Source organism: Haplochromis burtoni, unplaced genomic scaffold (genome assembly GCF_018398535.1).
Source record: "Haplochromis burtoni strain Fernald_Lab_line unplaced genomic scaffold, NCSU_Asbu1 Contig_218, whole genome shotgun sequence".
NCBI classification, from domain to species: Eukaryota; Metazoa; Chordata; class Actinopteri; order Cichliformes; family Cichlidae; genus Haplochromis; species Haplochromis burtoni.
In genome coordinates this window covers 798,361-811,329 of record NW_024582579.1, presented here as the reverse complement: position 1 = coordinate 811,329, position 12,969 = coordinate 798,361, and the positions used below count along the sequence as shown (strand labels likewise).

The window sequence follows — 12,969 nt, the reverse complement described above, 5'->3', positions numbered from 1 at the left end:
AACTGAGAAAATCACAATTTTGGAATAATAATTCTGACTCATGAACGACTAAAATATTTTTGTCAGTGGTGAAAACAAACTTCCATAACAAAGTGATCAATCATACATCATACCATACCTTATCCATATTCACAGTTACGTGTAATGAAAAAAACAGCAGTTTTAATGTTTTTCTCTCTTTTTTAATGTTCATTTGTGTCATGGTCCTGCGGCCATGACTGAGTGACTTTGTGTTTGTGTTCTTTATTGTTATACTTTCATTATTATTCATGGCTGTTTTGGGATGGTTTGTGTTTGGGATTTTAGACACTGGGTTCTGGGTTTGTGCTCCCTCTGTTGGTCCCTGGTGTTAGTGTTCCCCTGTCTCGTCAGGTTAACCAGGTCCAGCTGTTTCCCCCACCTGTGTGTGATTTCCCAGTGTCTCTTTGTGTATTTATAGTGTGTGATTTCCTCTGCTCCTCGTCGCGTCGGTACTCTGCATTTCTCCGTGAATCCTCTGCGTGTTCTCCCTGCTGTTCTCCCTTCATGTTCAGGTTTGCCACTCCTCTGTGTAGTTTATCCCAGTTTAGTTCGTCCTTAGTTCTGTTTGCCATCTCCACTTTGTGTTCGATATTGTCAATAAATCACCTTCACATCTGAGTAAGTGCTGCATCTGAGTCCTCCTTTCCACTCTTCACACGGCCGCTGCCCCGGACCGTGACAATTTGTGCATTTTTCTCCATTTAGGAGAAAAATAAATGTCATCTTATGACATGATGGCTGATGTGTGGTCCTGAGCCTGTGGACTGGTTTTGGTTCTGATGATTATTATGTTATGTTTCATTCTTGTTAGGATTTGCTCTTCTTAGAGTTTGGTTTCTGTTCTGTCTCTGTGTCTCTCCCTGTGCATACCTGTTGTATTTCCTGTTTTACTTTGATAGTCCCTGTCCTGTGTGGTTTTGCTTCCCTCTTGTCTCATCAGCTCTGATTTCTCCCAGCTGTGTTTCCCTGATTGCTCCTGTGTGTATTTAAGCCCTGTGTGTTCTCCTGCTTGTTGTTGGTCTGTCTGTGTCACTACTGTGTAGCTTTCTGCGTGTTGTGTTCTCAGTTTAGGGTTTTCAGTGTAGCCTATGTTTAGCTCTTGTTTGTGTTTGGTTTTGCCACTCTGTAAATAAAGTTAAGTCCTTCTCTGCACTTCACACGTCGCAGCCGTGACGTCATTATGAAAACATCACCTCGTTCCTATTATGGCTTTGTGTCGCTGATATGACACATTTACTTTTCTATAGAGCAGGGCTGAAAGCCATTAATGAGCAGTTAAAAGTGACCGTCTCTGTCCTTAAAGGCTTTAGCTTAAAAGGTAAAGTGTTGGATAACTAGTTGCCTAGCAGCACTAGTTCTTCTTAACTGTAACAGCTGGAGAGGAAATTAAGGCAAAAACATATCAGAACAACTGTGAGCCATGAAATCAAAACGACAGCCTAAAATACAAAAGGTATTGTTTGGGTCAACGAGGGGAAGTGACTGATGTGTCCAACACATTCAACACAACAGAAATAACACAGCAAGCAGTTATTTTGTCCACAGTCACAACAGAATTTAGAATTTGATCAATAAAAACTGAGATGAACACATGACGTCAGTTACATCACGTCCAAGTCGCCACCACGGTCAGTATGAGCTGTGCTGAGACCCTGTGCTTGGATTCATTCAAACACGCTGTGCTCCGGTGTGAAACAAGATTAATGTGTTACTGTGATACAAGTCAAGCTCAAACTCACAAACCTGGTTATTTGACTAAATCACCATGGTAACTTCAACCCCGGCATAACAGAGAAAGTCAGTAACAACCACAGTGATGTAGTGACTCCTGTGCAGTTTAATCCTCAGGCTGGAACAATGGCAAAACTTCTGCTTGTATGTCCGTGGTCGTGCTTAATAAAGTGTATTTGAATAGCAGCGCCGCGGTCCTCTGATACGTCCCCTGTCCTTGCTTTTCTAACGTTGTCTCCTAGGGCCTTCATGGCCAGCCCCCTGAAGATCGGCTCGTAATCTGGGGAGAGCCACAGCTTCAGTTCAACAGTTCTCTCCAGCAGTGAAAGAGCCACTGGCTGCAGCTGATGAAGCTCAAAGTCTGCTAACTACGTCTCCTGGTGGCATCAAAAAACCAAAACTGAAATATTCACCAGGGAAATCAGCAGCTGGGGAACACGAGGCACATGAACAGAATCACAATAACAACACACGGGTGACGTAAAACTACATGCAATAAAGAAAAAAGACAGAATTACCAAAATAAAACGGGGGAAATAATGTGAGAGGTGAAACCTCGGTCTAATTACTGGGTTGAAAGCACAGCTGCAGGTAACCGAAGCCTCTTTTTGTTTGAACACAGAGATGTGTGTGTTTCAGCTGAAGGAAGATTGATTTGGTATTATATCCTGCTGATGAGGAGCCCAGACAGGATGTTTTGCTTGGTCAATGAGGAGCTTGATACTAAGCAACACTAACTACTAACTTTATGTTTCACTCCCATCAGAAACTCGTAGTGGGCCTACCTGTTAGGCTGAACCTTAACCTGGAGACAGGTCATCTAAAATAAGGATTTTGTTCAACTGGGAGCAATATTCCCTCCAAGATACCACATTTATTTAAAATACTTAGTGACATGCTTTCATTCACAGATCACCAGGCTGCTGCTTTGCTGACAGGGAGAGCAGGATGAGGTCATTATACACTTGTGGCTGCTGTAATTTGTTTTTAATGGGTTTCAACTTGACAGCTTAGAGCTGAGTCACGTGTTCGTGTGTTTAGTCCTTATATGTTACTGCCTGTTAGGGATAGTGGAGATCAGGGAACAACTAACCATCTGTGTTTAGAAGAAAGCTCAGAAAACTAAAAGAAACCCTGGGCCTGAGATCCAGGGACCATGGCGCCGTTAATAAGCAGTCAGGTGTTTGTGGCCTGAAACGATTTGAAATTCTGAGCACTGCTCACACCTGCACCGAGCTCCAGTGTTAGCCACACTTAGCCAGGTCCAGATGTCAATCCTGGAGCTGACCTCTGGAGAAAGCTCGGACTGTGAGCCCCAGACACACGGCACTACACAAGCAACACTACAAACTGAGTACAGTATAACCTTTGTGTTAAGCAAAAATTGTGTTTTGGGAGTATTTTTAATCAGTCCTCACAAAGTTGTTTTCTATCCAAACGTAGCACATATCTATAAACGTGCCAACACATCTACAGGCCACACTTCCTCTGGAGAAATGTCTTCTTATTGTAAAGAATCATTTGGCTCCACCTCCTGCTTCTGTCGCCCACTGGTCGCCCCCCATACACGTCTTTCCGGTCGGGCTTGATCTCATCTCCGTGCTGCTAGTCCTGAAGAAACAAACGCTCCATTCTGTCGTCTTTTATTTGTGTAGTCAAATAAAAGGCTCGTTTGATTGTTTTACGGTTTGGGGACAGAACCGGAGCACTTTCCCGTCTCTGACCGGAGGAGCAGCAGCAGGAGCTCGGCGGAGGAGAGAGAGGCAGGCGGAGAGCGCCGAGCATCGGCTGGACGCAATACAAAGGTAACGAGGCTCCTCTGTGAGCGGACTGCTTGTGTTTTCAGTGGAGACGGAGGAACGGTGTTTTTGCTACGGAGAGCAGAGGATGTGAATCGCCAGTGAGAGCGTGATGGCCGAGCAGGAGGCGCTCTGTTGCAGCAGCATCGAGCAAAATGTCCCCGGGTCCTGGTTTGAGGAGTGAAAGCAGAGTGGCTATCCTTCGTTCCGCAGACTCCATTACGCACCAGCTGCTGCTGCTCCTAAATGCGTTCATTCCTGTTTCCGCTCTGTTCCCGTTCACGCTGTGAGAGGATGGCTGGCTGGCGTTGAGGAGAACCAGTGTCGGCCCCTCGCTGGCTTCTGGATCGCGTGTTCTTCCTGCGGCAGAACCACGGACAGCGACGATGACTCGGCTGCGCAGGAAAGCGCTGGTGGCGCTTTTCCTCTTCACGCTCTTCATTTTTGGGACCATGATGGGCCTGAGGACGCTGAAACCCAGCGACGGCTTTTCGGACCTGGCTCCTGGTATGGATTTCATCGGGGAGAGGTCAGAGAGGAGGCGGCTGGATGTGAAAGACGTGGTGGTTTCCCCAGGTCAGTTCCACATGAGCAGCAGCGACACGAAGGTGGTTTTCACCAGATCGGACCGGGAGTACAGCATATTCTACGACGTCCACATCTTCTACTACCTGTGGTACGGCTCTCCCAGCGTGGACAACAAGTACATCCACTGGGATCACGTGCTGGTGCCACACTGGGACCCAAAGATCGCAGCCAGCCATGCTCAAGGAAAGCACACGCCTCCGGATGACATTGCCTCGAGTTTCTACCCCGAGCTGGGACCCTACAGCTCGAGGGACCCGAAGGTGTTAGAGTCACACATGGCCCAGATAGAAGCGGCCGCAGCGGGTAAGCACTGTTGCAACATTGGCTCTGTGTGTATGTGACAGAGGTTTGACAGAGTCTCGGCTCTTTGAATGCTAAGTGCAATGAAGCATGTTCATGTTGAACTATCATAACTAAAAGTATCCAGATTAAATGTAAAATATAAAGTTTCCAGTGCTGTGAAGAGTAAAACAGTGTTGTCCTCTATTCACGGTGAACTAGAAGAATGCAGTTGCATTTATTATGCATGAATAACATAATAACCATAACGCTGCTAATCAGGTTTATTCACGCGTATCTCGGGTCCGTTTGGTCTGCAGCACTAGTCCTGTGGGGCTGTGGGAGTATGTTAGAGGGGCACCGTGTTCACAGGCTGCACTTCCTAAATAAAATGCCTCTTCCACATGGATGGATGAACACACTGACTCTATGCAAACATGCAAAACTTCAAGATAACAAGTTTGCTTAGAGATGGTGATAAAACACCAGTGTCTGATCAGGAGATTTACATGGTAAATATTGTTTCATCAATATTACAGAAAGTTCCCTCTAATTATAAAAAAAAAGCAAACCAACATGTGTAAATTTCAGCATCTTCGGGCGAGCCTCCTGTATTTGCATCAGTGCCACAGTCTCTCACTTCCATCTGGTAAACCTTGTTTCACTCATGCTGCTCTCCTTCTGTCACAAATCTCCACCGTCTTCATTTCTCTTGTGCACTGTGCGTTGCTTTGGATGGTTGACCCCAGGTTTGTAAACTTGTGATCATATCATATAAGTAAGGAACTGGAACAAACCCACAGCACCCGGGTCTGCCCAAGGACCCCAAGTAAAGCAAGCTTTACTTGGTCCCAAGGACCCCAAGGACCCCAAAGCGCTTTACACTATACACAATCATCCACACATTCACACACTGGTGATGGCAGCTACACTGTAGCCACAGCCACCCTGGGGCGCACTGACAGAGGCGAGGCTGCCGGACACTGGCGCCACCGGGCCCTCTGACCACCACCAGTAGGCAACAGGTGAAGTGTCTTGCCCAAGGAGACAACAACCGAGACTGTCGGAGCCGGGGCTCGAACCGGCAACCTTCCGATTACAAGACGAACTCCCAACTCTTGATCGCCCTTTATTACAACTCAAAGGTTGCAGTTCACAGCACACCCGCTGCAAGCTCAACACAACCAACAACCCGAACACAGGACCCAGTACAATATTTAAGGCTACGTCCACACTAATGCGTTTTTAAACGAAAATGCATCGTTTTCTCTCCGTTTTAGCCTCCCGAGACGCCGCTTTCCTCAAGGGAAGACGCAGCGTTTTGAAAACGCTCTGGAAAACGCACACATTTCAAAACGGAGCTGGCGCGTCGCAGTGTGGACACACGAAAACGCAGACTTTCGAAAACGATGACGCATGTTGGTCATGTGATGCAGTCATGTGACCAATTAAACAAAGATAGCGGAGTGCATTATACGGCAGTTGTTTTGATTGCTCTTAATTTTGACAGCCCTAAAAAAGATGAATATCAGTTTGTACGTGCTCCAGATAGCTTTTCTTTAATTCTTTAATCCTCACTCGTTTTTGCGCAGGACTGGAACGTAAGCGTTTTCGGCCGTTTCAATGTGGACGACTGTGTGGATGCGAAACGTTTTCAGATGAAAACGCCGTTTTCAAATCTATCCGGGCTAGTGTGGACATAGTCTAAGTCGGCGGGGCATGATTGCGGATGCACAGAACCGCGATCCACGCCACATACCCGATAGCCCGACTGAGGCCAGGGAGCCATCCGGCCAAATCTAATCCCCTCCCCCCGCGAGCGGGAGAGAGACCGTCGGCGTCCCCAGCTCCAGCGACAGGGGGGTGTGAGTTCAGGTGGTCGCCCGCGGCTCCAGCGGCGCTGGCGAAGCTGGTCTGGAGGTTGGTCGCGTGGCAGGTGGTCGCGGCTCACAGGCGGCTGGGCCGACGTAGGATCAATTGGCGCGCCGGCCTCTGGTGGAGATGAGGCCGGTCTGGCCAGCATGCCGCCCTCAGACTTGGCGGGGCTGTCGCATGGCTCGCCCTCCGGCTGAGCAGGCTCCTCCTCTGCCGCCGCTCCCGGTGGTGGGCGGATCGATCCAAATATCGATTATATCGATGCCAAGTTGGCATCGGTATCGGATCGATACTAGCCTGGTGAGATCGATTCTTTAAGTTCCGCTCTTGTTTGCGGTGCTGTCGTTTTGGCAAAGACGAACCAGCCAGGTTGCCGGACTCGCTGCACCTGTGTCAGCGCAGAGCAGGCACACTTTGCTCCCCTCCTACCTCTTGTGTTTAGATGGTGCGCTGTCACGTGACGTGCCTTAGACGCGTTGGGGGTTGTTAAGTTGTTTACATATTATTTATATTTTTATCAGCTGTTATTGTTGTTGAGAATTTTAATTGTAAATTTTGTATTATAGTTTCTCAACAGTGCTCTTTTAGATTTTTTTAACTGGTTTGCGCAATTTATTGTAACATTTTTATTAAAAAAAAGATAACTAAACCGCCACGGCAGACCCGATGGCATTTTCATGCTTCGCAGCATCATTTATTCTTACAATGATCACACGGCTGTGTGGCACGGCTACAGTACATTCTGCTGCAGCTCTCCCGCTGCCAGCCGTACACATCACCATCAACAACAACACAGAACACGCCACAGTTTTTAACCCGGCGAGGCGTGGTTGTATATGCCGCTGCAGGTGAGTCCATCTCAACTGCAGAACACACCCCGCCACATACCCCCTTCGCCCCTGAGGCCGGGCCGAACCTACTCTCCCCTCCGCGAGCAGGCAAGGGAAGATTAGGTTCGGCCATCGGCGCCCCAGGCCCCAGCTGGGCAGGCGGTCGGCGTGCAGTACCATGCAGCATGCTCTGTTGGAAGAGAGGCTAGACCGGACAGCACACCGCCCTCGGGTGTGGCAGGACCCCCACGCACCTCCGTCTCCAGCTTGGCAGGTCCCGCTGGCGCACCAGCCTCTGGCTCACCCCGAACCGGCCCTTCCCGTGCGTGTCCACCCTTACAATAATCACACGATTTCTCTGCATTCAACTCTGCAGCTCGCCCGCTGTACACATCACCAACAACAACACAAGCAGAGCACAGGTTTTAAGCCAGAGAGGCGTGATTGTAGACGCGGTGCAGGTGAGTCCATCTCACCTGCCCTGGCATCGCAGAGCAGCCACAATAATTTCTACTTTGTCCTAATTATGTCCTGGGTTTTAACTATTTAATAATGAAAAAGGAAACATCACAAAAAACACTTAAGGTCATAAAATTAATTGAGATTTAGCAATTCAATGGCGTATCCACCTTATTTATTGAGTATCGGCGATACTGGCCCGTATGTACTTGATATGGGATCGATACCAAAATATGGAGTATCGCACACCACTAGGAGCAGCTCCTCCACCTCTGTCAGGTGCGGACCCTCACGCACCTCCTCCGCAAGCAGGCGCAAACCCTCGCGCAGCTCCTCCCCTTTCTCCTCCTCCTCAACCGGCAGGCACGGATCCTCACGCTCTGCCTCCTCTTCCTGCGACGGCTTGGCAGGTTCCTCCCGCGCTCTCCGTGCACTGACCTCCAACTCGGGCTGAGCAGTTGGGTAAGCTGTTGGTGGACCCAGTGGTTGCTCCGTGGCCCTCGTCCGGGGAGCAGGAACAGGCGCAGGCCCCAGCCGGGTACAAGCCGCTCCCACCCCAGGAGTGGGGATGGGTGCGGTGGCAGGTCCTGGCTGGTCGCAACCAGTGGGGGTGGCGGCCATGTTGGCCAGGACTGCATCTGAGCTGCCAGACTCGCGATCCTCTGCGTGCGGCGCTCAACCAGGTCCTCCAGTTCTTCCTGCCAGCACCACAACACTGCCGCCTGCTCCTGCTATGTTGCCACCATCTGGGTCAGCTCCTTCCCCGGCTGGCCCGAGGGTCTGCTGTGTCCCCGTCCTGGGTTTCAGCACCGCTGTAACAAACCCACAGCAGACCCGGGTGCATGTTCACGCTTGGCAGCATACTTTATGACAACTCAAGGTTGCCGTTCACGACACACCACCACCGTGGGGTGACTGCTTGCACACGGCCAACCACCGGACCAGCGGCGCCGGCACCTGAACTCACACCTCCCTGTTGCTGGACCAGGGGTGGGGACGCTGTCGCTCCGGGCCGATTTTCCCTCTCCCGCTCACGGAGGGAGGGGAGTAGGTTCGGCCGGATGGCTCCCTGGCCTCAGTCGGGCGATGAGGGTATGTGGCGGGGCATTGCCTGCAGTGCTGTGCAGGGAAGGCGGACGCACCTGCACGGCATCTGCAATCGTGCCCTGCCGACTGAGTGCTGTGATAGTGGTTGTTGTTATGTTGAGCTGCAGCTCTGTGTGTGGATGTACAGCAACCGTCAAAGCATTAATAAAATATGCTGCAAACCATGAACGTGCACCCGGGTCTGCTGTGGGTTTGTTACAGGAGCACTGACTGGAAGTTCTGATATCGCCTGTTTTTCGCTTGTCTGAATCTCATTCACTACAGTGAGAGCTAACTGTACAGTCTTCATCCTCCTTTCCTTTTGCTTTGCTGTCTTTGAAGGAGTGCTGGTTTTGTCCTGGTATCCTCCAGGGGTGGGGGACGACCACGGGGAGCCCACAGAGGACCTCGTTCCTACCGTTATGGACGCTGCCCACAGGCACAGCATCAAGGTAACTGGTGAGACAACCGGTATGTTTTCCCCTTTCTGACGATTTACTGAATTTCTAGATGGCTTGCCAGTGTTTCCTGACTGTTAATGTTAAGAACAGTATTGATTTGAATCTCTTAAAAATCAGCTTTGTGGTCACACTTTGACTTTGTGATTATTTAGACATCATCAACCTGAAGAGCAGAAAGATAACACTTAATAAAAAGAATTGATGAACTTGTAGAGGGGTTAGAGTCTTCCAGATAAGTATCAAGGCTGAGGATACACTGTACAAGTCCTGTATCTATAATGTGATTTATATCATGCTTTATAAATATGGAGGCACAGAATAATGACAAACATGCTAAAAGTAAGAGTACTTACATACTCTAAGTATTTACGTAGTTGCATATACGTACACAGATATACGTATATACAGCTGAGAAGGTTTAGAAACACATTTCAGTGTCTGTAGGTGCAGAAATATTGGACGTGGTCAGAGTGACAGATTATTTTAAAAGGTTTTCTTTTTGTACCCAAACATTAATGGCCGCATTCTTTCACTCGCCAAAGAGCCAAAAGCAACTCCGGTTACCTTGAACATAGAACAGGTGTTACACATCGAATATACTGAAATACTCGAATACCTCAAACTAGTATCTGCAGAAACGCAGTGTGAGTGAAGAATTCAGCTGTGACATTGATTTTGTTGATTAGGTATTTCCAGTGTTGGGAAGGTTACTTTTAAAATGTACTCCACTACAGATTACAGATTACATGCCCCAAAATGTATTCTGTAATGTATTCTGTTACGTTACTCAATGAGAGTAACTGATTCTGAATACTTTGGATTACTTAATATATTATCATGCTTTTTACAGCTACATGAATGTCCTGTTGCTGTGATTTATTACTATTACTGAAGGTTACTCTCCATTTTTGCAGTGATCGTATAGAAACTATTCCTCGCGTATATAAAACAGGTCCGCGGCTCCGAACCGTAGTAAAGGGACCTCTGGCTAATACGTCGGGTTCGTGTCGGCTCGTAGCCGAAAACTAGCTTCACTTTGTTGTCTGGGTCACTTTGCTAGTGAGAGACAGAGAGAGGCGTTGAAAGGCTGCTCATACGGAGCTTATTGTTTCAGAGGAAACAGGAACACGGCGTACAGTCGAGTCTTAACAGCTTACTCACAGCTGGGCTTCACTGCCCATCAGGCTACACTCTTCAGGGCGATGCCTGTAACACTCTGCCTGTTGCCTTCATATTAAATCATTTTTGAACAATAATTTTAAAAAACGTTTCTTCACGTCATTATGCGGCCGCGAGTAGAGGTGACGTGGCCTGAGGCTGAGACACAGACATCAGAGCCTCTTAATGCGTGTTTGTTTGGGTTTCCACCAGCGTGGAAACCAAAAACAGAGAGGACATAGCCGAACATATGAAACAAGAAAAGACCGCCGTGTAATCCATTTATTTCAGCAAAGTAACTGTATTCTGAATACCACCTTTTTAAACAGTAACTGTAACTACATACAGTTACTCATATTTTGTATTTTAAATACGTAACGCTGGTACATGTACTCTGTTACTCCCCAACACTGTGTATTTCACTGTGAACGTGTCACCGCATATACTGCTCTTAGACGCTCACACACTGGGGGATGAGCCTGCTGTGCTAACAGAGTATTACAAAGTAAAATTCACTTGTGTATTCATTGATCACATATATTATAACATGCTGTTGAAGATCTTTGAGGTATTCCTACACAAAGCATATATGTGAACCACTATGAACTGCTTTGTGTTTGCTAGGTTTGCCTCAGTGTGCTCGTCAGTTTTCCCTCCGTCTGTTCTTGAAAGTCCAGTTTTTCAGCGTTCACTCCACAAACAGTAGCTTGCAGGTAAACCGTGTGTGAAAAGCATGTTTTCTGCAGTCAGAGGGCCTAGTTAGGTTCTCCCTCCCAACACAGGCTGAGTGTCATCAGGTTTTATTGTGGCCATGGCTTTTACGTGACCCACAATTGAGATTTAACAAAATATAGTCTTTATTCATTTCAGAGTTTGGAGCCTATGTTCACCCTTAATAACCTGTAAAATCTATCCGAGACTACAAATTTACAGCTTTTATTGAAAATTAATTTATTGCACTGTACGAAGAGTTAGTCCTTTATTTGTTTGTTTGTTTTGTTTTTTTGTGCAAACGACATATAAAAAACATGTATGTAATTTTGTCCTTTCGAGGCTTTCTAATATTGACTGCTGCCTGTCCATAATTTAAAGGCTACTGAACATTGTATTGGTGATTATAGCTTGCAGTCAGTAGCATTTATTTATTAGCAAAATGAAGAGTCCGTCCTCCTTTTCTCAGGAGTTACTGTCAGTGATGTAGACCTCCTCATTCAAAGTGTGCCACAATGTTCCAGCAGCAAGCAGCCAGTGCTGGCAGTGAGAAGCATTACACTGCAACAGTATTAGACAACATCAGTCAAATGAAAGCACAAAATGAGCCTTTTCACTTGAACTTTGCTTTTACACTTTAACAGAAATAAGAACTACAGCCTAACCTTTAACTGCATGATCTCGGGTGCATCGGCTGCTTAAAGCCCTCCTTCGCCATCATTACCATTTACAGTCCAGCTGTCATACGAGTTTAATGAGCGAGTGCTCGTTTTCATTTGTTGACTTTTCGGCAAACATCACCAGATGCTTGTATCTCCTCCTTGCGTGTCATCATAGCAAGGTTGTCCTCAGCTGTGTCTTTTTGCCTCAGGTCTGTTGTTTCCACCTTTAGCAGCTTTCTTGCAAAGCATTGTGCTGGAGGTCACTGAAGGAGCTTCCTCTTTACTGCGCTGCCATCAGAGGCTGGCATTCACCTCTCAGACATGTCTCAGCTTTTCTCTTTCTCAGCTCCAACTGAAACAAGGTCAGAGCTCCTTTAGCACTAGCGGCTGTCAGATACCATAAAGCCATTAAATGTTGAAGGTGCTCGAGACAGCAGTGGCAAAATGAGCAGAGCCCCGTGTGGAGGACAGAAAAGCTTTCTCTTGGTCTACTTTTCATGCTTCCTTATATGGAAGTCTTAGTTTGAGAACTGGGTCTCTTTGTGAGTGTTAGTCAGACTTGCACAACAGTGTGTATCTCACAGCTGACCTGAGCACTAATGCTTTCATGATTCAGTGCTCCAGAGCTGCTGCTAACAAAATACAAGTTTATCTGTGTTTGCTTTCTCTGCACATGTCATATGCATATGTTTGGGAGCTGCTTGTCCTGTGATGCAATGAAAAAGACGCAGCAGGAAACTGTCTGCCCCTCTGCCACTATATGAACGTGTCACAGAAATGACATTTTACAGACACAGGATCCCCTCCAGTGTTACACAATCTAACTAACCTCCTAACTATTGAGCTGGGTGCTATGTTGCTAAATAAAGTGTTGGCATTGACACTGTCTGGAAACTGGAACGGCAAAATAAAAGCTGTACTGACAAACAGTCTGCAGCTGCTTTTCATGAAGCTTTAAGGCTCAATAAGCAAAATGGCCTTGTGCAGAATATAGGATGCTTTAGGTGATCAGCACCCAAGTTAGACTCCATCCCCTGAGCTGGGCCTTTATGTGTAGAATGTTCTCCCTGTGTCTGTGTGGGTTCTCTTCAGGTACTCCGGAGAGAACCCACATGCAGTTAGTGGGGTTTGGTTCATTGGTGATTGTGGTAGATGGGAAAGTTTCCATCCCCTCACGGCACTGAATTGGATAAGCGGAGGATGGATGGGTGGATGCATGGACGGAGGGAGGGATGATGGATGAATAGAACATGGATGTAGGGAGGGAGGGATGATGGAGGGATGATGGATGGATGGACGAAGGGATGAT

At 47.5% G+C, this 12,969-nt stretch overlaps 1 protein-coding gene across 1 annotated transcript; it reads left to right on the top strand.

The window, feature by feature from the left end:
* Window positions 1-3,235: 3,235 nt before the first annotated feature.
* On the top strand, window positions 3,236-9,139 carry maneal (mannosidase endo-alpha like; the record flags this gene model as incomplete). The annotated part of the gene is given in 2 exon segments (XM_005937478.3): window positions 3,236-4,442; window positions 9,011-9,139. Coding segments are annotated over 2 exon segments (634 nt in total), but the record flags the coding sequence as incomplete, so codon positions are not given.
* Window positions 9,140-12,969: the final 3,830 nt, after the last annotated feature.